Source organism: Marmota marmota, unplaced genomic scaffold (genome assembly GCF_001458135.2).
Source record: "Marmota marmota marmota unplaced genomic scaffold, marMar, whole genome shotgun sequence".
NCBI classification, from domain to species: domain Eukaryota; kingdom Metazoa; phylum Chordata; class Mammalia; order Rodentia; family Sciuridae; genus Marmota; species Marmota marmota.
In genome coordinates this window covers 23,247,958-23,274,171 of record NW_026000026.1, presented here as the reverse complement: position 1 = coordinate 23,274,171, position 26,214 = coordinate 23,247,958, and the positions used below count along the sequence as shown (strand labels likewise).

The 26,214-nt window shown below is 44.3% G+C and overlaps 1 protein-coding gene across 1 annotated transcript in view; it reads right to left on the bottom strand.

Moving 5' to 3' along the window:
* Nucleotides 1-4,566: 4,566 nt before the first annotated feature.
* The window catches only part of Pigu (phosphatidylinositol glycan anchor biosynthesis class U), a 79,442-nt gene continuing 57,794 nt past the window's right edge, over nt 4,567-26,214 (bottom strand). The window contains exons 8-12 of the mRNA XM_015481500.2: nt 22,388-22,542; nt 19,583-19,726; nt 17,698-17,822; nt 11,123-11,265; nt 4,567-4,587 (exon numbers count right to left, since the gene is read on the bottom strand). Coding sequence (XP_015336986.2) covers nt 4,567-4,587; nt 11,123-11,265; nt 17,698-17,822; nt 19,583-19,726; nt 22,388-22,542 — 588 coding nt within the window. The remainder of the gene's footprint in view (nt 4,588-11,122; nt 11,266-17,697; nt 17,823-19,582; nt 19,727-22,387; nt 22,543-26,214) is intronic.

Genomic DNA, 26,214 nt, shown 5'->3' with positions numbered 1-26,214 from the left:
GCCTTGGAGTCATACTTTCCGTCTATATCTTTCAGTGATCCTTAAGTGGGAAACACACACTCGACTAAGCCAGACAATAATCAACATCTTTATCCTTTCTCAAACAAATCAGGCTCCCTAAAACACTTTACTCTATTGCTCTTTCTAGTCTAGTGTTGGTCCCATATACTTGGGATTTTTTAAAATATTTTTTTAATTGTAGTTGGACACAATATCATTATTTCACTTATTTATTTTTTTATGGTGCTGAGGATCGAACCAGGGTCTCGCAGGAGCTAGGCGAGTATAAAAACATATACCTTGTTTTTCGTACCCCACAAAGTAATCATTTCTATTCACAATCCATATTGTTTAGATTTACCTACATGTTTACCATTTTATTTGCTCATTTTCCATCTAATGTCTTCCTTTTAGGTCTACATGTCCTTGTTATTTAAGTCTGTTCTTTTTTGGGGGCAGGTAATAGATATTGAACCCAGGGGTGCTTTACCACTGAGCCACATCCCCAGCCTTTTTTATTTTTTATTGTGAGACAGGGTCTTGTTAAGTTGCTTAGGTCCTCACTAAATTTCTGAGGCTGGCCTTGAACTTGCCACCCTCCTACCTCAACTTCCTAATCGCTGGGATTACTAGTGTGCACCGCAGCATCCGGCTGAAATAAATTCTTTTTTTTTTTTTTAAAGAGAGAGGGAGAGAGAGGGAGAGAGAGAGAATTTTAATATTTATTTTTTAGTTTTCGGCGGACACAACATCTTTGTTTGTATGTGGTGCTGAGGATCGAACCCGGGCCGCACGCATGCCAGGCGAGCGCGCTACCGCTTGAGCCACATCCCCAGCCCCTCATTTAAGATGTTAACAACAGAGGAAAGTAGCATGATGCATGGCTGACCTCTCTGTACTTTTTGCAACTTTCCTATGACTCTAAAATGATTCTAAAATAAAAAAGTTTATCTAAAGACACAATAAACTATTGTTACATTTAACAACGTAGATGAACCTTAAAAATATCCTGGTAAGTGAAAGGCAGCTTTGGCAAATGCACATATAAGATTTGCATTTTTTACTGTATGTCAATTCTTCATAAGCAAAATGTAAATTATAAATACTGAACTCTAGTTAATGATATACATGCTGACATTCAGTAGCAAATATACTGATGTCTGAACTCCAATTTGAAATAAAGTTAAAAATTAAGATGGGTTCAAAGCCAGCTTCAGCAATGGCAAGGCACTAGGCAACTCAGTGAGACCCTGTCTCTAATAAAATACAAAATAGGGGCTGGGGATGAGGCTCAGTGGCCAAGTGCCCCTGAGTTCAAATCCCTGGTACCCACTCCCCAAAAAATAAGATGGGTTGAGGGTTGAATATTGTGACTGAGCAAGAATATCAGCATGTTATCGGTGGAGCCCTTGGGCACAGAATGACCCTTTTCCCTTTCCTTGCTCCCAAGCAAGAAAGAGTCCCTAAGTCTAGCCCACCCTGGGGGACAGGGGAGTGGGCAAGAACTAAGCTGCACCCCTTAGAGGGCTATTCTGCGTATACTGTTTGGCATTTTTTTGAAGGGAATACTTATTTCCTGGTAATGTCCCAGGATAGGCTGTCCTCAGTGTCATCAGTCCTAGGTGGGTGCCCTGCATCCAGGGAGAGGATGCCAGGCTGGCCTGGAGTTTGGCTCTTTTGAGGGGAAACCTGGGGCTGCTGGCAGGCTGGCTGAGACAACCTCTTTTGACTGTGAGGAAATGGGATTTCCCAGAGACCCTGCAAATCAGCCTACATTGCAACTGCAGACCCACAGCCGCTTTGCCCATTCTGAGCATAGCCAAGGTGGGTAAGGGGCAGCAGAAACAGCATGGGTCCGTAAGTGGCTATATGACTCCAGTGAGTCACTTCCTTTTCCTAAACTTCATTTCCCTCATCTGTGAAACATGAGCATTGTGTGTTTACTGCACACAATGGTGGGCTATCTGTCCCTCCGTGCTTTCAGATGCCTGAAGTCTGTTCCTGGAAGCTACCCCACCTGTAGTGGCTGAGGGCCCTGCCTCTCCCTCCCATCAGTCCCCAGGACCACACACACTTCCTAAACAGCTCCAGTTTCCCACCACAGCCACCTCTGCAGGGAGGCCTCATCTCCCCAGACCCAGAGGGATTCTCTCTCTCTCACACACACGCATGCATACACATGCACACACACACACACACACAAGCTCTGCATTGGCCAGCTCAGTGGCAGTTGCTGCCCTCTGAACCATGCCTACCTACCCCATAAGCCCTGATGCTCCTGCTTGTCCCCAAGAGGCATCACCAGAAGACTTCCCTAACTCCATGCTTTGTTATGTGACCCAAATGGGATGGCATCTGCTCCACCTCTGGGGCCCCAGAACTGGCACAGGACTGAAGTTCTCCGGCACCATGTGCTGGTCTCAGCACTGCCCTCCAGGGACAGCTCAGTCAAACCACAGTCCTTGCACTGGCAGCCATGAGGGCTCCAGGCTGCTCCCCTTTGGGGTACGGTGGCCAGGGACAGAGCGGGCCAAACCTGAAGTGGAATGAGACCGTCAAAACATGCTCCACTACATGGTGAGAGAAGGGGAATAAACAGTTTCTCAGAATATGCTCTGAGCTCAGCCCTTTAACAACAAAAACATACTCAATGGACAGTGGCAACCACAAGAGTCCCCAGGAATGATGTGTCTCCCACAGAAGCAAGAGATCTGAGGAACCAAGACATGCCTGGGTGACTAAATGTGATGACATTCCCATCTGGGGTCTCTAATCCCCAAGCCAGGCTTAGTCACGGGTCCTATCCAGGCCACGTGGCAGTTAAGTGAAGAACCAGGCTACTCTGCCATTCCCGCCAGTCCGAGGCCAAACCTGAGTTTTCCCATTTCCCCACAGCCCCCCGGCTCTCCACCCATCAGGCAGCTCTCCTAGTTTACACTCTGTCATTCAGCCAGGAAGAAAGAGATTCTTTTTGGAAAAGGCAAAGAGGCAGTGGAGGTGGTTAATCCAGCGTGTCGGGACGGCAGCCTTGACCAAGCCTTGGGGCTGCAGCTTCCTGGAGAAGCTTTTGTGGTCAGCCTCTTCCTTCTGTTAGAGACGCTGACCTTCATGGGGACACTCACTGTTGCTACAGTTGGCAAAGTGCAGCCTCTGGCCACCTGCCTGGAGTCTAGGGAAGTGGGGGCCACAGTAGACTGGCGGCGACTGTGCAGCTGGATGGAGCTTTGGCATGACCAGCCGACTCATCGCCGAAGGGGCACAGTGAGGGAGGGGATGGCAAAAAGCTCCTCCCTCCACTTGGACCTGTTTCAGCTACAAGGTCACCAGGCAGACTGCAGACTGGGGCCACAGCAGCAACTGACACTTATGTGGCCCTTTCCAATTCTCAAAAGATTTCCCATCCAACTCCATAGAGCCCTCACAACCTCCCTTCCAGGTGAGGAAACCAAGGCTACCACCACCTCTTACCAGACTACAGCAGCCTCCTCTGACACCCTGGATTCTTGGCTCCACCCCTCACCTCTGACCTCCTTTCAGAGTGGGGTTTTTAAACCAGGAACCTAATCATATTTGTCCTGAACATAAAACCAAAGGCTCAGTGCAGGCCTCAGTATAGGCCCCCAGGGTCACTGCCCTGAAATGTTCTCGTTTCTTATCAAGTGATGTGGCCAGTCCTACACAGCCTCTGGCAGCACACAGCGTCCCTCCCTCCCTCCTTCTCTCTCCTCCAGGTCTCCCTACCTGGAACCTGGTTAGATGCCACTAGTCCCTCAGGACCCCCTTAGAAATGACCTCCCCAAGAAGCTTCCTCATCCCCAGCTGTGAGCCCCCAGCCATGCTGACCTCCACACTGCCCTGTCTTGCCTCTTTTTCTTTCTGTCCACAGACTGTGCTCCTTGGAAACAGGGCTGTATCTCATCCACCCTTAGCAGAGTGCTTGGCTCATAGGAGGTAATAAATATTTGTAATAAATAAATTAGCCTCCAAGGAGCTATGTGACTTGCCTAAGGCCAGTGAGCCAGGAGAGACAGAGCTGGGAGTCACTGCGGCACTGGGACTTCCAAAGCCCAGGTCTTCCTGCTGGCTGTGCCCGCTGTGCTCAGCCTGGCCTTTTCTTATCACTCTGGCTGTAGGGAAGGACAGCCGAGGAGGGCCTGTGAGAGAAAAGCTTGGGATGCTTGTATTGGAGGGACAAAGGAACAAACTAAGACACTGACAAACTGCCACTAGTCAAAGACACAAAGTGAAAACCGTGCCCGCTGAGGAGGACAAGGGCTGTCAGGAGATGCTGATCTTCCCCACACACCTAGCATCCTACAGGCGGGGCCATGTACAGCCCCCAGGAAGAAACCTGAAATGGGGACTATACACCGTCCAGCCATGGATGATCCACTTAACATGTCTCCTAACATTTCTTCACTGGTCCCATTCCCAGAATGGCACCACAGGCCAACTGAGATATGATTCTAGAAGGCAGGACAGGTTTCATTTGTGCTGGAAGGTTGGTACCCAGGTCTCAGGGCTCCAGGCATCCCCAGCAGCAGAAAGCAGATGGCCAAGTCAGGGTCAGCCTAGTATCTGCAGGGTCTGTCAGGCAGGGAAGGGTTGGGGCTAGTCCTTCATGACAAACTGCTTGTAGAACAACGTTCCAGATTTCCACACCCTGCCTGGCAGGGCAGATGTAGGATGGGCAAGGAATCTAGTTTGGACACAGACATAGCCATCAGGATAAATGGGGAAGGGGACCTGGCTCGAAACCTTGTGGAATCCAGTAGGACAGGCACAGGCCTGGCCCTGATGGAAACACAGGCTGGAACTGGGAGGTTAGTGTGCAGAGCACCACGTGTGATCACTGCGCATAGAATATGGCTTTTGACCCCCGCTCCTACCATTCAGGGTATTGACAATTCATCACTGAATGTCTCTCCTTGGTGCTGGCGATATGCTGGCAGTACAAGCCACGAACCAGATGGACACAGGGCCTGTCCTACTAGAACCTGCAGTTTACTAAGAGGATGTGATAAACAAGACCACGAACAATACACCCCTTTCCAGTTCTGTGGCTCAGGCTGAGTCTCACCCTCCCAAGCCTCAGCTTCCTCATTTGTGTCATGAGATGCAAAGAGTGCTTCACTCAAAGGGGTATAATGAAGATTAAAGGGACTCCTTGTAACAAGAAAAAAAGGGAAACAAACCTAAGGGGCTGTCAGAGGGGAGCAGTTACATGGCATGACATGGTGAGCTCACACAGCACGACTGCAGGACTTCAGCAAAGCAGAGGCTCTGCTCATCCGTGAGCAAGGGAAGATGACCCAGGCATTTTATTAAAAGAAAGAAAAGGTCCTACGTTCATCATAATGCTACTGACACTCAAACACACACTCTTTCTCCAGGAGCACATGAGTATTTTTACAAGTGCACAGAGAAGGTCCAGGAGGCCCCGTGAGCACATGATTCAGAAGATTAAAGGGATCAGACGGGGCCAAACTGTAGTAAACCCTCCTTAAACATGAGCCCCTATTAATTATAACTTTAAGGGAAGATTTCCTTATGTTCCCTGTTTCTAAATTTATTTAAGGTGACTGGAACACTTGACTGCATTCTTTCAAAAAGGCTAAATTTGGGGCTGGGGTTGTGGCTCAGCGGTAGAGCGCTTGTCTAGCACGTGTGAGGCCCTCGGTTCGATCCTCAGCACCATATAAAAATAAATAAACAAAATAAAGGTGTTGTGTACAACTAAAAAATAAATATTTAAATAAAAGGCTAAACTTAAGCAAGTTCATATTAAATCCTTGATCAATATTTTTCTTCCACTGTTCACTGACCCATACAAAAAAAGTTAAAAGAAAAAAAAAAAAAAAAAGAGGTGGGAGATTGTTTTCTCCTGGTTTATGGACTGGATGCTACTCCAAGTTCGCTCTGGGTATCTGAAGAGCATGCTACGTTTGCTATTTCCCCTGTCAACACATGATCAATGGCAGTAGGATCCACATGTTATGTTCAACCCACTAAACACCCTACAAAGTGAGGATTGTCACCCTGGATTTTAAGACTGGGAAACTAACCCAGAGAAGTTGAATCACTTGCTGAAGTTCACCCAGTGAGGAAGTGGAGGAGGACCTCAAGCAATCATTCAATCTCAATCCTGGCTTCACTCTCACACTCATGCACACTTGTACACTTACACACACACACACGCACACACAACACACACACACACACACACACCCATGGATGGTTTACTGTTGTCATTTCCTGTTACTGACTCTGAGGTACAACAGTAATTAGCAAATGATACGTGCCACGTCTAAAAAACATTAATGACCCCCAGGGGAGAGGACGAGGCCTCAGTCACTAGTATGCCTGCTGGTGTAGCTAATAATAAACACACAATTTATTCTCTAACAGGATATGTATAGCATTGACCAACTCAAAACGGGACTTTAGGCCAAAGTATTTGCTACATTCTACATAAATAAAGCTCCTAGGAGCTGGGTATGGTGCACACTACTCCGGTAATCCCAGCAACTCAGGAGGATGAGGCAGGAGGACCACAAGTTAAAGGCCAGCCTCAGCAACTTAGTTACACCCTGTCTCAAAAAAATTTTTAAAGGGGCTGGAGAGGTAGCATGGTGGTAAAGCGCCCCTGGGTTCAATTCCCAGTACCAAAACAAACAAATAAACAAATCTCCTGGTTTTTGGCAATGATGGTTCAGGTACTGCTTAAAATCTGTGGTTATCTGGTTCTCAGGACAGCTCTGACCTGACTTTCCCAAGAAGGGGAAAATGAGGCCAGAGGAATATAGGACGACTTCCCAGCCTGAAGAGTTCATAAGAGCAGGCTGTGGGACAAACAGATGTCCCCAAATGCCATACAACGGAATGGAACCACTGACTGGGTCACAAGGAAGCAGAACTGGGATTGGCTATGTAGTACACACACAGACTGGGTTCACAGAGGCCAAAAATCAGTGGAGACAGAACTCCTGATTCTTGCCAGGAGTGTGATTTGGCCCTCATGTCCCCTTCCATTCTTGCTCTACAAGTCTGAAAGGCCCAGCTCTTCTTATCCCTTGTCCCTTTGGCTTTCCCTGACCACTCAACATGAAAGCTTATTCTACACCTGCTGGATTCTTCTAGCAGTTACCCTGCACATCTGGTCAAGAATGACATGATATTTTTCTTAGCTGTTGGTTCATTTATTCATTCAACAAACACTTGCTAGCAAATGCTCCCTGCCAAGCATTGGTATGACAGGGAGGGGCACCCTGCAACGGGAGGACAGCCAGATCCTTGATGCTTGAAGCTCCCAGGCTAGTGGGGGCAGAAGAGAGCAGAACAAGTTACAGATGGACTTGTTAAGTTCTATGAAGGAAACAACTAGGGGCTGAGAAAGACAACGGGGCAGGAGGACTTCACGGAAGGCTTCTGTGAGGTGACACTAAACTTTTTTTTTTTTTTTTCGGGGAGGGGAGCAGTGAGCCCCCTGAGCCACATCCCCAGCCCTTTTTTTATATTTTATTTAGGGTCTCACTGAGTAGCTTAGGACCTCATTAAGTTGCTGAGGCTGGCTTTGAACCTGTGATCCTCCAGCCTCAGTCTCCTGAGCTGCTGGGACTTCAGGCATGTGCCACCACGCCCAGTGGTAACACTGGATTCTTAATAAAGTTGTAGATGTTCCATATTTGCATTTTGTGGCTCCAAGAGGCCTGAGGGGGGGGGGTAGTATAACCATCCTGATGGGGACTCTTCTACCTATCATCTGAGTGTCTGCCTGGTGAGCAAGAGCCCCATACCTGGCACTTCCCTTTAGTGATCTGGTAGCAGCAGCAACAAAGACAATATCAGCAGCCCCTGGAAGCACTGACCCAACAGAGCTGTCTGTAGCTTGGACTCACAGAGCCCAGACTCTAGTAGACCAATGACACAGGTGTGCCTGAGGCCTTGGAGATCTGCAGGTTTAAAGGGAACCCGACCGCTGCTGGGACACCTATCAGTTGGTACAGCTTGTCAAAGGGCAACTTGGTGCTATCATCCAAAGACAGAAAATACATATGCCCTCTGACCCAGCTAATCCTACCACTTAAGAATCTATCCTAAAAAATACAGGCATGTGTGTATAAGACTATGTGGAGGCACTGGGCATGGTGGTACATGCCTATAATCAGAGCAACTTGGGAGGCTAAAGCAAGAGGATTGCAAATTCGAGGTCAGCCTCAGTAACTTAGTGAGGCCCGGTCTCAAAATAAATAAAAAGGGTTGGAGACATAACTTTGTGGTAAAGCACCCCTGGGTATGGAAAAAAAAAAAGAAAGAAGAAGAAAGAGAGAGAGAGAGAGAGAGAGAGAATATGTGGCAGCATATGCAAGGCTCTTCCATTTCAAGTAGCAAAATAACGAAGCAATGTCAACATCCTCTGCAAGGGTTTACCTGTTCAAATAAATCATGGTACATCCTAACCATGGGATATGGAGACATTTAAAAACTGATCTCAAGTGGCTCAGCAGTAGCACAATTGTCTAGCATGTGTGAGGCACAGGGTTCGATTCTCAGCACCACATATTTAAAAAAAAAAAAAGTTCTATCAACAACTAAAAAAATAAAAATTAAAAAAAAAACTGATCTCAAGATGACAGCATTAGTGAAAAGAACTGCTCATAGAATAGGAGGCCATATAATTACATAAGTCAGAAAGTGCTTTAATGTGTGCGTTCGTATAGCTATCAATAAATGCACAAAAGTCTGCCAAGACACAAACTGAACTGACCCAAGGACCACATCTGTTTTCTGTGACAACGGATGTTAGGTGGCTTTTTCTTCTTCTTCTTCTTCTTCTTTTTTTTTTTAAAGTTTTTTCTTTTTAGTTGTAGATGGACACAATACCTTTATTTTGTTTTTATTTTTATGGGGTGCTAGGGATCGAACTCAGGGCCTCACGCATGCTAGGCAAGCGCTCTGCCACTGAGCCACAACCCCAGCCCCTTTCTTTCTTTTTGGCAGTGTTAGGGATGGAACCCAGGGCCTCATACCCACTGCGGATTTTTACTTTTTTCTGTACTGGGATTGAACCTGGAGGTGCCTTACCACTGAGCTCTATTCTCAGCCTTTTTATTTTGAGATAGGGCCTCACTAATTAGCTGAGGCTGGCCTTGAACTTGCAATCCTCTTGCTTCAGTCTCCCAAGTTGCTGGGATTACAGGCATGCACTACCGTGCTTCACTACATTTTATTTTATTTTTGTGGTACTGGGGATGAATCCTAAGGCCTATTGAGCTATACCCTCCACCCTTTTTATTTTAAGACAGGGTCTTGCTAAGTTGCTGAAATTGGCCTCAAACTTGTCATCCTCAGGCCTCAGTCTCCCCAGTCACTGGGATTAGAGATGTGTGCCACCATGCCCAGTTGGATCACATTCAGCACATATCTTTACCTTTCATTCCACATTATTCCACTATTTTTGACTTCTTCCCCCCAACAATAATGAATTATTATTTGTGTGAAGTATTGCTTATGTGATTTAAAATGCATTTTAAAAAGATTTTTTAAAAACACAAGAAGCAATGCCAAGAATTCAGCTGGTTTTTCTCGGTAGTTCAGCTACTAAAGCACTTAATGCTTCTGCCCTTTGGTTTCCAGCACAGCCCAATCCTTCTTTTCCAATAATTCAGTTTCTCTAGCCTTCCATAGCATTTGACCACTTGTAAACATTCCCCTCACCATTCAGAGACCCTTCTCTGAAGAGACAGCCACAGGGGAGAAAGTTGTCACCTGGAAAGTTCCACAGATGCTTCATAATCACTGCAACCGAACTTCCTAACTAAAACTAGAGGCTCAAGTCAAGCCAACAGGCTGCGGACTATTTCTGTGGAACTCAGCAACTCTCCAGAGGCCCAGGGTAGGCCCAGCACCCTCATATCTAACCATGAGAATATGGGGAAAAGCAGGGGATTCCAGAGTGACAGAAGAGCCAGTGACAGAAGAGCCTTCAGGATCCTTTAGATCTGAAGTTGAATCCTGCAGATTTCTGCATATGCGGGACATAAACAGAAGATGCTGCCTATTCACCACCAATAACTGCCACCCAGGCTTTACTCCTCCATCTCTTTCCCACTGTTCACAAACCAAGAGAAGTGGTTGGGCTGGACATAAATCCTCCAGAAAAGTCCATGCAGGAAACACCAGTCCCATCACCCATTCTTCTTCTGATAGCTAACCTTAGAGGCAAGAACTCCCTTGCATCATCAGCCTTTCCAGCCAGCCCTGCCTCCATCCTGCCCACTATGAAGAGAAAATGCTTGGCTAGGGCAATGGCACTGAAATGGTACACCATCCTACTGATTCTCCTAAGAACTCAACAATGACCTGAAAGAGGGCAGCAGAGTGGACCAGGAAACCCCAGGAAGGGTGGATGACTTCAAGGGAGTAAAAATTGTATTTGCTAAAAATACGAATCTCTGACCTTTGTTTCTTAAACTGAATGAACACCTCTAGGAGTGGAACCAGAGAATTTGCTTTCTTTTAAAAGAACAATCAGAGCCATTTAACTGTGGCGGCTGCCCAGGGAATCTGCATTTTCAACAAGTTTCCCTGGGGAACACAGAGGAAGGGCTGAGCTCCTGCCCCCTCCCCACTACACTCAGCCACACAACTTGCACTAGACTTGCCCAATAGCCTGGCCATCCCATTCCACAGCCCCCTGCCTTTGCTCCTGTTGTCCTCAGAGACCAGAAAGCTTCTCCCCGCCTAACCTGATATACCCACTTCAGGGGCCACCCAGGCACCATTACAGAAAGAAGGTACCTCAGAAGTACCTGAATTTGGTTCTTGGCTCCTTCACTGACCTTGGGCAACAGACAATGTTCAGAAAGCCTCAGTTCCTCTTTTGTACACTAAACAACACTAGCTGTTTCACAGGCTTGCTGTGAAGATTCCATGTGCCCAGAAACTGGGTGCCAGATTCCGAGTTACTTTGCTTTCATTTCCCTTCCCCTCTGTGAGCTACTGGAGGAGAAAACCATCCTTTCTTCATGTTTAAATCCCTAGGATGGGACACCTAGGACCTTGGTCAAATGCCTGAGTTTACAAAATGAAACCCTGATCCCATGCCGTCTTTGATTCTTACCTGACCAACGTTGAAGGTCAGTGTGATGGCATAAAAGAAATTAGAGTTGGCACTTCCTGCATAAATCCAGAGGTGCCACAGGACGGGGAAGAGCAGGGAACAGACGATAATGATGCAGGCAAGCACGAAAATATTCCGCAGGACTGCAAAGACAGATGGTCACAGTTAGCCCAGCACTCTCTCCAGCACTTTCTTCTTACTGGGGTAATCCCACAGGACAGAGGCTAGGGAGGCTCCATGGTTCAAAGGCAGAGCACCACCAAAGGCACTGGGGTGGCCAAAAGGCAAACCTTAGGCCCCTGAGTCAATGGTTCCCCACTCCCACAGCTGGCAGGAGCTCCTAAATTTGGAGTCCTTCTTCTCGTTGTGGTATTGACTGGCTGAAAACCAGCTACAGTTAGCGATGCCATGAATGCCTCTGGGCTCTACAGAGAAGCCATTCCAGGAAGACTCTGGCCCTCCAGTCCCAACCTCAGAGTGTCCAACCTCCCCTCACCCCACACAGATGCTGTCTGGCCATGTGGGATAATGGGATGGAGGGTGAACTACAGCACGAACCAGGCAGATTACAGCACAGAATGGGTCCCATGGTACCAGCCTGCCATCTTAGGAACAGGTTTTTCTTTCCCCTTAATCAGGTTCCTGCATTGCTCTTCCAATGTCCCTTCCTTTTCCTTAGATGATAACTTACAAATCTTCCTTTGAAGCCCCCCGTCTCTGAATGATCACTCCCTGCCCCCAGAAGGAATGCTTAGTCTGTTACACAGGGTTGTCCTTGAGCAGGCATGCAGAGTCCAGCTAGGTGGCTGGGTAGACTTGGCCTCTGGAGAGACCTGGGTTAAAATCCTGCAGTCATTTATTAGTAAGTCTCTCTAAACCTCAGCGTGTAGATCTCTAAAATAGGGTTAAAATGCCTCCTTCATAGGGAATGTTCTGTGAATTAAATAAAATATGTAAAAAACCTGGCCCAGGTGTATATATCAGTTTTTTATTCCTGCTATAACAAATAATAGTGGTTCAAATAATACAACTTATTATCATACAGTTCTGGAAGTTAGAAATCCAGGATGGGCTCACAGGCTGCAATCAAGGTTTGGGCAGGGCTCTGTTCCCTCTGGAGGACCTGAGAGAGAACCCACCTGGCTTGCCTTTTCCTTTAGTCCCTGGCTCACAACCTCCTTGCAGCTTCAGAACCAGCAATGGTAGACTGAGGCTTTTTCACAGTGTGTCACTCTGACCTCCTCTTCCACTATTGTTGTTTTGGCACTGGGGATGGAACCCAGGGGCATTTAACCACTGAGCCACATCCTTAGCCATTTTTTGTATTTTATTTAGAGACAGGGTCTCACTGAGTTGCTGAGGCTGGCTTTGAACTCAAGATCCTCCTGTCTCAGCCTACCAAGCTACTGGGATTACAGGTGTGCGCCACTACGCCCAACTTCTGTTGTTTTTCAAACAAACTTTACTTTTTAGAGCCACAGAGCCATTTTAGGTTCATAACAAAACTGAGTAGAAGAGAAATTTCCCATATTGCCTGGCCTCCACATAGCTCTTCTACTTTTGGGGATTCTTATGATAACACTGGGCCCACCAGATAATATTCCTTTAAGGTTCTTAATTTAAAGTCCCTTTTTGGGCTGGGGATGTGGCTCAAGCAGTAGCGCGCTCGCCTGGCATGCGTGCGGCCCGGGTTCGATCCTCAGCACCACATACAAACAAAGATGTTGTGTCCGCCGAGAACTAAAATAAATAAATAAATAAATATTAAAAAATAAAAATAAAAAAAAATAAAGTCCCTTTTTGACTATTCAAGGTAACTTATTCATATGTTCTAGAAATTATGATGTGGATCTCTTTGGGAGTGATAAGGAGGGGAATTTTTCTGCCCACACATGGTATCCTTTTTTTCCTTTAATTCAATAGGGAGTATCCAACAGTAGCATTATATATTATTATTTCTCTTTATACCTTATTGTGTGTGTGTGTGCGTGTGTATGTATGTGTGTGTGTGTGTATTTTTTTTGGGGGGGGGGTACTGGGGATTGAATTCAGGGTTGCTTGACCATTGAGCTACATCCCTAGCTCTATTTTGTATTTTATTTATTTAAAAAAAAATTTTTTTAGTTGTAAATGGATCCTTTATTTTATTTATTTATTGATATGCACTGCTGAGGATCGAACCCAGGGCCTCATGCATGCCAGAAAAGTGATCTACCACTGAGCCACAACCACAGCCCCTGAGTTCTTAGGGCCTCACTAAATTGCTGAGGCTGGCTTTGAACTTGCAATCCTCCTGTCTAAGCTTCCTGAGCTGCCAGGATTACAGATGTGTGCCACCACACCCAGCTACTTTATTGTATTAAAAAAAAAAAAAAAAAAACAACTAGTAAATATTCTTTAAAATAAACTAATTAAAAGAATGTTTTTTTAGAAAGAACTCTGAACTGGGCCTGATTCCTAACAGGCACTTAATGAACATGAAGAAGATAGGGCACTCCCTAGGGCAGGGTGGAGAAGATAAGAGATCAGCCAAATATATCCCAAAGACCCACCCCTTGAACCAAAAAGCTCCCATCTCAGTTCCTATTTCCTTTCTGATTCTAATCTGCAGAAAATCCCTTCTCCAAGTCAGAGTTTTAGGAGATTCAAGGTATGGGGAAACTCCCAAAAGGTTAGGCTGCTTGTCTCAGTTGTACAATAACTGGGTAGAGATGCTGTACCAGAGCTTGTGTATTAGAAGGGGTTGGAATAATACAGATGAGATGCAATTCAAGATGAAAAATGAAATTTCAGGGGAACCACACCAAGATGAAATTGGGAGTCTGTAAAGTGGGGCCCAGGCATCCACAGGAAATTTCATAGGCTTCCCAGCTGATTTCAATACACAGCCAAGTATGAGACCCTTGTCAGGAGTCTGCCACAGAGATGCCACTGATCAATGGAAGGGGGAATATAGTAGGGGATATATGTAGTTTAAAATTCTTTCTAAAGCCAAATGTTGTTAACATATAGTTCATTCTTTATTGGAAACAATAAGAGCCATTTTGTTCTTGATTTTAAAAAGTTCTTTCTTCTATGAAATGGGGGAAAATAGCTGGTAGTTGATTATTTTAATGCCTTCAGAAAAATAAAAGTTAGCAACTCTGGTCACCAGTTTTTTGAAATGTTCGTGGTCTGAAATCCCACAAAGTGGACACTGGCCTGGAGGGCCTGCAAGGTACTCTTTCCTAACCTGAAATTTCCATGATTTGGGGTTGTCAAAGCTGAGAGGCCAATGTCCTGACTCAGGCCTCCTGAGATCTCCCAGGGCAGCCTCTGCCGCATCTACTCTAAGGAGTGTGGAACCAGAGAAAAGGGATGTTTGTACTGAGCATTATTATTATTAAGCAATTTTATAACCTCAAGAAAGGAGAACAAATCAGCCTCCCCTCCTGTACTCCACCATCCTAATTTTCTTTCTTATCCCCTAAAATTATCTTACTGAAAAGAACATACATGGGGCTGGGGTTGTAGCTGAGCGGTAGAGCACTCGCCTAGCATGTGTGCGCCCTGGGTTCCATCCTCAGCACCACATAAAAATAAATAAAGGAAAAGAATATACATTATTCTCAAATAAAATTCTTGGGGACTGACAGCCCAGGTGGTCCTTGGTCCTATGCCTCCAGCCAAAACCTGAGGTTTCAGACGGGAAGGAGACTGAGCACACAGATGAGAAAGGCTCATATGCAGCTTCTGGGCTGCACAGAGACATTTCCATGTGCTTGGAGGACTGTTACCAGCACCCAGTTGGCTTCTGGCCTGTGGTGACCTTTGCAGGAACAGGGAGCTGCTACTCATTCTTGCTGGCTGCCAGGCCAGAAGATTAAAGCTATATGCCAGAGCAGATGGAACTGGGGACCTGAGGCACAGGACAGCTTGTTCCAGGCACCAGGAGGCGTCAGAGATGACCAGGACCTAACAAGATGAAAGGGCTCACCCTTCATCAGACCTGCTTGGCCAGATGGAGTCAGGTTCCCCACTGCATTCACAGGCAGCTTATCCAATCTCTGGCACCACTACTGGTGAACTTGAACTTCTGGCAAGTCACTTTCTCTCTTTGAGCCTCAGGCATTCAGAAACAAAATTTCGCTTCAAAAATTCAGTCCCATTAGGAGGGTCACAAGGGGATTAAGGGGCTTCAAAGGTCAAGGTGATGCTCCTTTCTTAACATGTGCTAGGTTAGGCACATGAACTTACTATGTAACTACTCTTTATAATTTGTATTTATCAATATTAGTTCATCTCAGTCTAATAGTTAATAAAAACAAGACAAACACATACAGTCAACTCCAGCCCTCTGGTAGGTGGCTCTTCAGCTGGACCACTGCAGGCTGACATCGGCTCCACCAGCAGGCTGCTCCCTAACACTGCAAGTGTGCATCTGCCTGACTCATCCTGGCCCCAGGCTCCACAGAGGCCAGCATCCAGAGCCCTTCACTCAGGATAGGGCTCTGATCCTCTCTTCTCCACTGCGCAGTGTGATGTGATTTGGGGGCAGACATGTTAGCACTGGCAACCAGTATTTAAATTAGATTCCCAACAACATTAAATACATTGATTTAGGCCTTAAAATTTCTCAGTCTCTACTCAGAGGTCAGAGGTCCTTTAGCCCAGGGCTGAAGACATTCGTGGATGAGTATAATGAGTCATGGTTTCAAGTCCCAAACAGGTACTCCAAACATGAGTACTCCCTGCTGCAGGTGCAGTGAGTGAAATGTGGGGGTCACTGTTTTCTGTAGAAGCCTTGGACAAGCTGAGCCTGTAAACTCCTTACCCAACCAGCCAGCAACAGCATCTATTAGATCATCCAGGTTTTGGAAATCCCATCTTTCTTCTTTATGCCTCATCATCCCAGAAGGCATAAAACAGCTTATTTCAAGTTTTGAAAAAACAGGTTTATTTCAATGTCTCTGGCTACCAAGCCTGAAGCTCTAATAAGGGAATGTGGCGGGGTGTGTGTGTGTCCTATATGATTATCACTGATGTTGGTAACTGTAGTTCTATTAACATTTTCTTTCTCAAAACTTAAAACACCTCTGAAAGATACTGTCCATATTTGATGGAGGAAAAAAATTAGAAGTTCAGAAAGGTTAAATGATTTACATGAAAACACATAGCCAGTAATGGGAAAGCCAGGATGTAGACTCAAGTCATCTATCCACAGACGAGTTCAGCAATGTGGTATTGAAGACACTATCTCTGTGGGACAGGCAGCTAAAGAAAAATGATCTACTTTTGGGGAAAGACGACCATGTCCCCAAGATCTACCCTGTTATAGATGGGGCATGTCCCTATGTTTTGGTGGCCTTGTGATTTGTCACCGGCCACTCTGTCAAAGGGCCCCAAACTAATTCTAAGCTTGCTGGACTAGGTGATTCTTATCTGTGCAATGAGGATGTCACAGGCAGAAGATGCTGCTTCCTGTTCCCAGTCAGCCCAGAGTGGTCACAACCCCAGCAGGCCCTCACCTGCAGGCTTAGCCCGCCCACTCAGCTGTTTACCTTCACTCCTACTGGCAGCTGGTCAGTTTCACTTCCTGGTTGACACCCAGACAAATCAAAACAACAAGGAAACTCACTTCCTTTGAAGCCTGCACCCAAGTTCATTCCTGACATTCTGTTGTGCACCCACAGAGGGTAAGGAAAGTTCAAGGGCTCCCTTCCTAGTTTTACTATAGAGAATCAGGAGGGTAACTGATACCACCTCCTTAGGGAGGCTTAAAAAGCCCTCTCCATACACATTTGCCAATACTTCTCTGTATCAGGTTTCCTCCTGGGTGCTGGAGACAGAGAGGCATCTGCCCTAAGGGAGCTCCCAAACATTGAAAAGAGAGGGTGAAGAGCCCAACTGAGGGGAGCACTGGAGCATTACAGCACTGCAGGCCTCGGGAACACACACAGGTCACCACTGAGCCATCTTCTGAGAAGGGGAGGAGTAAAGAATTGAGAAGGGTCTTCACAGGAGGCAGAAAATCTGGTGTCATCCAGCAGCTTTCTAGGAATCTCTGGATGCAGCACTGGATAATGGTTTAGAACTTGAGGCCAGAATTACACTATCCAATATGGCAACCTAGTCACATGTGGCTTCTTAAATTTGAATGTAAATTAAAGTCCTATAGGACAACATTGGGCAGGGACTCTGGATTCTAGTCCCAGCTTTTCCACTTAGTAATCATGTGATCTCACACAAGTGCCTCTACTATTCTGTACCTCAATTTTCTCATCAGCAAAATGGGGATACTTACCTCAAAGGCTGGTGTGAAGATATAATGAGCTTATGGATGTAACACTCTTTTAGAGTCACAGTGGCTAGGTTCTCAATAAGAGCTCTACAAATGGTGGTTATGTTTATTAACATCTCTGATCATGGTATAGGGTGCCAGGGTTGCCTGAGGCTGTAACCTCTCTCCCAGTGCTGTCTGCACCAGCAAGGGGCCCAGTAAATGCCTATCAATTCCTCTCTCCCTGGCATTTCATCCAGGAGCTAGAATGACACAAATCTGCCACCAGCAGATTGGAGTCAGTAGGAGTACTCACATCTGTAGAGGTGGTTCCACACAGGAAAGAAGGCCATGTAGAGCGCCACGTCCCCCACAGTTGGGTAGGACTTGAAGATGGAGATGATGGCAATCTGGATAAACATGAAGAAGATAGGGTGCTCCCTAGGGCAGGATGGAGAGGACAGAGATCAGCCAGGGACCAAGTTTATCCCAGAGACCCTAGACCCACCCCTTGAACCAAAAATGCTCCCAGAAGACTCTGGGCAGGGGCTGGATTGAATGGGCCAGACCCAGGTAGCACAGCAGAAAACTATAGGGACCCAAAAATGCCCAGAGGTGGTGAGGAAGGCCTGGCAAACATTAAGAACTAGTCCACAGAGACATTTCCCAACAACAGCCACGACTGCCTCTACCAGCTCCAGGCCTTCTCCCAGAAGCCAAGGAGGACGAAAACAAATGAAGTCAGCTCCTTATTAGCAGGCTTAAATGACTGCTTGTCAGGGTCATCAGGCACCCTCCCTTGCCAGAGGCTGCTGTGACAACAGGCCCCAGGGCAAGAAAGGCCTCCAAGATAATGCTCTGTTCAATGACAATATGGTCAGTGAGGTCAGTAGAGCCTCAGTGTCCAGAAAGATAACTGAAAGCTAGATGCAGTTTTTCAACAGCTCTGAAAGGCTGAAACTGGAGTTCTTGTTACCTTAAACTAATAACAGTTTAAACTGTGATTTCAAACTAGTAATAAGGGATGACAATGGTTACCATCTCCTGAAATCCGCACTATGTGCTCAAGTCTTCTGCATCACCTCAAGTGACCCTCACAAACTACAACCACCCCTCAAGATAGGCAGTCCTGTCCATTGGCCTTCACAGATGAGGAAATTGAGGTTCAGAGAAGTGAAGTGGTTGACCAAATATCAGTAAGTGATGAAGCTGTCTCCAGAGCTTCTAACCACCACCATGCTGTTCTTAGTGCTTCTGATGCCTCACAGCCCTGGTCAGGAGGTAGGGACAGAGTTCAACTTCCAGTGCTCCTCAAGAGCAGTCTAAGAGCTGAAGGGAAGTGAACAGAAGAGCCAGGTGGAAATCCTCCTCAGCAATACCTACATGCACACATGTGGCCATTTTTGCACAGACCCTGTATGCTTGAGGTCAGCTTCTTGGAAGCCAGGATAATAAACCATTTCCAGGGCTACTGCAGTGCTCTTCCTCAGAAGCTTAGAAAAGTGCCAGGGCATGAGCACAGATTCTGGAGCCAGATAAACTGGAATTCTAGTTCCACTGCTTACTAGCTGTGTGATTCTGGGAAAACCATTCCACCTTTCTGAGCATCAATTTCCCCAACTATAAAATAGGAGTGACAATAATAAGATCATGCTATCTCCTCGAGTTGCTGAGTTAGGTATGACTATGTTTCAGAGAGCCTAGAAAGGCGCCTGGGATGGGGAGAGCTCAAATAGATTAGTCCTCTTACAGTGCAGACAAACCCTTTTGAGGGATATCAATCAGAAGATTAAAGAGAGCTCAGGCGGTTAGCCTCCTAAGGAATCCATCCTGAGTCCCCATGGACAGTCACTGGGCAGTTAATGGAGGATATCCAAACAGATCCACTTTTCCCAAAGAAACCCCCTTAACACAACTCCTGATGTCCAAAATGGTGAATAGGTTCAGCAGCAATGTGGGTGCAGGCACCTCAAAGTGAGTCCAGGGAACATCCAGGGCTCCAAAGCCCTCCCTGCAGCCTGTGCTCATGCATGATACGCAACTGCTGGCTCTGGCCACTGGCACATGAAGAGACCAAGGACAGGGTTCCCTGAGCAAAGATGACATCAACCTGATGGCAGGGGCTCCTTATATGAAGGGTACCCATGAGGCCATGGGGGGAGAAGGAGGGGAATAAAGAAGCAGCAGGTCCCCCCACTTACTTTAGCTTGATGGCTAAGGGGATAGTGTAGAAGAAGACGTTGATCTGAAACACGCAGACAAAGAAGAGGCTGAAGTGCTCAAACATCTCTGCAAAGAAGTACCAGAAAAGACCAATGTTTGGAGTGAGATCTGGAACAGAAAGTCTGGAATTAAGAAAACACAGGGAGAGAAAAAAGAGAGCAGAGTTACACATGGTCTGCTGTGCCCTTGTTTCCTCCTGAAGACTTGGGTCACTGCTAGCCAGCCAAGGACAACTTCCTCCTTGTAGAGAACAGGGTGTGATGGTTCTGTAGGTTCCCCGGATATAGGTGATTAACAAAAACAAGGGCCAGAGACACACTGAATGATAAGCCATAATAAATATTAGTTTAGCAAAACAAAATCTAAAATGAGGCAGGGATTTATCCTAGAAATCAAGAAAGCAGCCCCTCTTTTACTGCTCAGGTCCATTTAGTCAGGAGCTTCCCAGTACGTAACAAGGAGGAAGGAGATTTAAATAAACAATATCTATTTTGGGCATTCCAAAGACCTGCCCAAAGGAAGAAGTTCAAAGGTCCTGCTGCTCCCCATTCTTGTTCTACATTCCCACAGCAGGAACCTGAAGACTCAGTGCCTGGACCTGCAGTGAGAATTCTAGGGGCTCCAGGAACCATCATCAGGCTCTGCTAGAATACTCAGTGTCCAAGAGCTCATTTGAGAAATTAAGGTTTAACTAGAAGATATTTTTATCTGGTTAAATCATATAAAAATTTGTTGAAATTCTAACTTTTCTGAAAGTTTACAATTTATACACACACACACACACACACCTTTTTACTTTTTTGACACAGGGTCTTGCTAAACTGCTGAGGCTGGCCTCAAACTTGAGATCCTATTGCTTCATCCTCCCAAGTCTCTGGGATTACAGACATTAACCACAGCTCATTATATTTTTATTTTGAAAAATAACAGAGTTGAGGGGCTGGGGTTGTGGCTCAGTGGTAGCGTGCTCGCCTAGCATGTCAGAGGCACTGGGTTCGATCCTCAGCACCACATAAAAATGAAATAAAGATATTGTGTCCACCTATAACTAAAAACTAAATGTTAAAAAAAAAAAAGTAGGGCTGGGGATGTGGCTCAAGCGGTAGCGCGCTCGCCTGGCATGCGTGCGGCCCGGGTTCGATCCTCAGCACCACATACAAACAAAGATGTTGTGTCCGCCGAGAACTAAAAAATAAATATTAAAAAATTCTCTCTCTCTCTCTCTCTCTCTCCCCCACTCTCTCTTAAAAAAAAAAAAAAAAAAAAAAAAAAAAAAACAGAGTTGAAAGTGATCTCAATTCACAATTTAGAAAGGAAACAAATGGGGACCAGAAAGAGAGAGACAGGCTTCCCTGACAGAAGCCTCTACCCAGGGTAAGACTTTGCCTCTTGTGGCAACTATATTTCTGTCTCTGTGAAATGAAGTAAAGAACAAGGGCGGAGAGGAAGGGAGGGGATATGTGAGCAGAAAAGATGGTGGAATGTGATGGACATCATTAGCCTATGTACATGTATGACTGCACATATGGTGTGATGCTACATTGTGTGCAACCAGAGAAATGAAAAGTTGTGCTGTAATTGTGTACAATCATTCAAAATGCATTCTGCTGTCATATACACCTACTTAAATAAAAAAAAAAAAAACTCACCAGTTTTAACTGGGCAAAATTTGTGACAGTTTTGTACTGGTAGACACAAAGATGCAAGGGGCTTGACAGAAGCCTTAATGAGCTATCTGTTGCCCTGATAGTCTTTTAATCCTTGTGAGCACCCTATCACTGTGTATAGATAACTATTTGCCCTGATAAGCACAACATTTGCCTGAATAAAAAATTTTCTAAAAGAACAAAACAGAATCTGTGACCTAGCAGAAAGCCAGGAAAAGCTCTTCACCAGGCATCCTGAACTCCCATCCAAGGAAGCGCTAAAAGTGAATAAGTCATTGTTATGCTCAGTCAGGATTTAACAAAAGAAGGAGAGTCCCAAATGGAAGTTCTACCACTCCAGATCCCTTCCCAATCCAAACAGATTTAAGTGTCCCTCACCCACTAGACTATGAGCTCTTAAAGGCTTGAGCAGTGCCTGGCCCCTCAGCACTCACACAGAGGGCATTTTCATGAAAACACACTTGAGCAAGCCTGCAGTACTGCAAACCCATCTGGGTTTCCTCTAAAGGTCTCACACATAGCAGGTAGCTTTATGCTGAAACTATCATGGATCTTCTGGCAGTAGAAGAATATATCCAATCTTGCTTGAACCCAAACCTCCCAGTTAGAGGCTAACAATTGCTGTGGATGTTTTTAGGGAGTGTTCTTTAATCCCATCAGAAAAAAGATGTGCTCTAGGGGCTGGGGATGTGGCTCAAGCAGTAGCATGCTCTCCTGGCATGCGTGCGGCCCGGGTTCAATCCTCAGCACCACATACAAAAAAAAAAAAAAAAGATGTTGTGTCCGCTGAAAACTAAAAAATAAATATTAAAAATTCTCTCTCTCTCAAAAAAAGATGTGCTCTACAGCAGTGGTTCTCAAAATATGTTCCTGGATCATCAGTAGCAACGTCACCTGAAAACTTGGGAAATGCAAATTCTCGGTCCCTACCTGAGACCTACTAAATCAGGACCTCTGGGACTGGGCCAGCAATCTGGGTTAAACAAGCCCTGCAGAGACTCTGAGGCACCTTAAAGTTTGAGGACACCTGCTATAGATATTGCCTCAGTCTGATTTCAGGAGGAGCTATGAAAATAAAACTAACCTACTGAATTTTCTAATATGGTCTTTACTTACATGAAGCCATAGACAGCAGGGATGAAATCCCAGGAGCTGAGAAGGAAGAAGGAGAGGCAAACGATTACCACTAGGCTTCCCACATACATCATGGCATACTCCCAAGAGAAGATCCAGAAGGCTTTGCTCTTCACTTTCACAGGTATGTACTGCCGCTAGGAGAAAGGGCAGAACAGGACATTTAGGAATGCCAAGAAAAGAGAAGAAGCTACCAGCCTAAACCTAAAGATCCCTTCTGCAAAACCATGCCATGACGAACAGGTTTACAATTTTACTGGGTCTTTAATTAAACAAGAAAGACATATACATTTAAAAAAGTGTTGAGGGCTGGGGTTGTGGCTCAGCGGTAGAGCGTTCACCTAGCGTGTGTGAGGCCCTGGGTTCGATCCTCAGCACCACATAAAATAAATAAATAAAATAAAGGTATTGTGTCCAACAACAACTAAAAAACAAAGAAAAAAAATTCTTTAAAAAAAAAAAAAAGGTGTTGACACATCTGTAACCCCAGCAATTTGAGAGGCTGAGGCAGGAGGATCACAAGTTCAAGGCCAGTTTCAGCAACTTAGCAAAGCCCTAACTCAATAAATAAATAAATATAAAAGGAACTGAGGATGGCTCAGTGGTAAAGCACCTCTGGGTTCAATCTCTAATACATAAAAATATATTGTTTATTATTATATTTTTAGTTATTATTAATAATTATTATTATAAAAAGGAATTAAGTGTGCATCCTCTGACCTGGGACCTAATAACACCATTCTAGGTATGCATCCTGAAAATATGTTGCAAAAGATATAAATGAAAGAATATTCACTGCACCAGGAGTCCTTCAATGAACAAATAAATAGTGATAAAATGGCATATGATACATTATTTAGCAGGTTTAATGAAAAAGCCACATCTATATATGTCAACATAGACAGATCTTAAAAACAGGAGGTTAATTATCACAGAAAGTCACCAAACAATGCTTGTAAAATGAAAACATAACTATTTTGAGATTATACTAAACAATACTATATATTATTTTTAGATATACAGGAACATTATCTATAAAAGTTTAATAGAAGGACATATACCATATAATAGAAGGACATATACCAAAGTCATTTAGCATTAGCCTCCCAGAAAGGAGAAAGGAAAACATGACTTTATCTTATAATATTTTATTAAATTTGTCAAAAGCAATTATGAGTTAAGTGCAGTGGTGCACACCTGCTATTCCAGCAACTCAGAAGGCTGAGGCAGCAGGACCACAAGTTCAAAGCCAGCCTCAGCAACTCAGTAAGGACCTAGGTAACTTAGCAAGACCCTGTCTCAAAATAAAAAAATAAAAAAGGTTGGGGATGTAGCTCAGTGGTTAAATGCCTCTGGGCTTAATCTCTGTTACCCACCCCCCAAAAAAGGTAAAAAAATTTAATATTTGTTTACTCTGGGTAGTAGGCATATGGCTTTGTACTATTTTTTGTATTTTTTCCCTTCACTACAATTCTCCCCCATCCACCCCCCCATAAAAATAAAAAGAAGAAACATAAATTAAAAAATGGGAAAAGAAAGCACAAAATAGAAATGAATTCAAACATCAATCAATTCAAATGGACCAAACTGTAAGGAAAATCATATCGTAAAGGAAAGAAATCAGTTATACTGCTACATACTGTTTATAAGACAGAGACCTTAAAACATAAGACAGAAGAGTTCAAAACTAAAGGACTGAAAGAGATATATTAGGTAAACAGTAACCAAAAAGGAAACTAGGATATCTATTCTATTATCAGATAAAATAGACTTTAATGCAAAAATGTATTACAGAGATAAAGATGGCCTATAATAATAAAAGGTCAATTCACCAGAAAAATGTAGCAATTCTAAACTTGTATGAACCTAATAATACATTTGTATTCATGGATGGGGCTGGGGTTGTAGCCCAGTGGTTGAGCACTTGCCTCGCATGCGTGAAGCACTGAGTTTGATCCTCAGCACCAAATAAAATAAATAAATAAGCAAACAAACAAATAAATAAATAAAACATGGATATAAAAAAAACTATTAATAGGTACATAAAAGTTAAGAAAATACATGACAATTTTGTAACGAAGATAAAATCGTACGCTGAGGAAAAAGTAAAGCTTTAAAAATTTATTCTGGAATAAGGGGCTAGAGTTGTGGCTCAGTGGTAGAGTACTTGCCTAGCACATTCGAGGTCCTGGGTTTGATCCTCAGCACCACATTAAAAAAAATAATAATAAATATACATATTGTGTGCAACTACAACTAAAAAATAAATATTTTTTAAAAATTTATTCTGGAATAGAAGAAAGACTGAAAATACATTAAATACCAATTTTAAGATATTATACCAACAGAATAAACCCTTAAAGAAAAGACATTTTAAAGGTAAGATCAGAATTGGGTTAAACAGAAAACAGTTATGAGGAATCAACAAAGCTAGTTCTTAGAAATGACTTGTGATTGATGTGACTCTCATAAGTCTGATATAAAAAGAAAGAGAGAAGAATAAACAAGCAGTATTAGAAATGTAAAAGGGCACATAATTATAGATATATCAGGGCCAAAAATAAAATACAAAAAAAAAAAACTTATGCCAGCCAGAAGCAGTGACATAAAGCTACTCAGGAGGCAGAGGAAGGAGTATGCAAGTTGGAGAATAACCTGGGCAACTTAGGGAAACACTGTCTCAAAATAAGAAACACAAAAGGCAGTAGTAAAGCACCCCTGGCTTCAATCCCTAGTGCTGCAAACAAAACCTTACACCAACATGTTTAAAAATGGAGGTGAAATGGAAACATTTCATGGAAAAATATAAAAGATTCAATCCAAATGGCAATGTAGGGATAAGGATATAACTCAGTGATAGAACAATTGCCTAGCATGCTGGAGGTCCTGGGTTTCATTCCCTGCATCACAGGAAGGGGGCAGGTGAAGATCAAAGATGATAACAAAATGTAATACAAGACCCTTGATTAAATCTTGAACCCCATTCCTTCCCCTCAAATCCTATAAAGGTCATATGTGTAAATTAAAGAATTTGCATTTGGAAAGCATATGTTAGATGATGTTATTTTATCAAGGTTAAGCTTCTTGAAGGTGACAATAGTATTGTGGTCATGTAGAGAATACCCTATTCTTGTTGTTATTGTTGTGTGGTGCTGGGGATTGAACCCAGGGTCTTAAGTATAAGAGGCAAGCACTCCACCAACTGAGCTATATCCGCAGCCCCTGAGAATACCCTACTCTTTTAAGAGTTACTTGCTAAATTAGGGTAGATGTTTTTTGTTTTTAGCTTCCCTGAAAATAATTCAGGGAGGGAGGGAAGAAAAGAGGAGAAGAAGGAAAGGGAATTTTATCTATGGATAATGTAGCAAAATGATAATTGAAGAATATTTTTGAAAAGATTAAAATTAGATAAAAATTAGGGAAAAAATTAACTCAATGGGCCAGGGTTGTGGTTCAGTGGTAGAGTGCTTGCCAAGCATGTGTGAGGTACTGGGTTCGATCCTGGCACCACATAAAAAAATAAATATATAAACAAAATAAAGGTATTGTGTCCATCTGCAACCAAAAAAAAAAAAAAAAAAATTAGCTCAAGAAGAAATAGAGACCAAGTGTGGTGGCGTATGCCTATAACCCCAGCTACTTAGGAGGCTGAGCCAAGAGGATCGTAAATTTGAGGCTAGCCTAAGCAACTTAGTGAAACCCTGTCTCAAAATAAAAAATAAAAGGGGTTGGGGCTGAGGTGTAGCTAAGTGGTAAAGCATCCCTGGCTTCAATTTCTAATACAGAAGGAAGGAAGGAAGGAAGGAAGG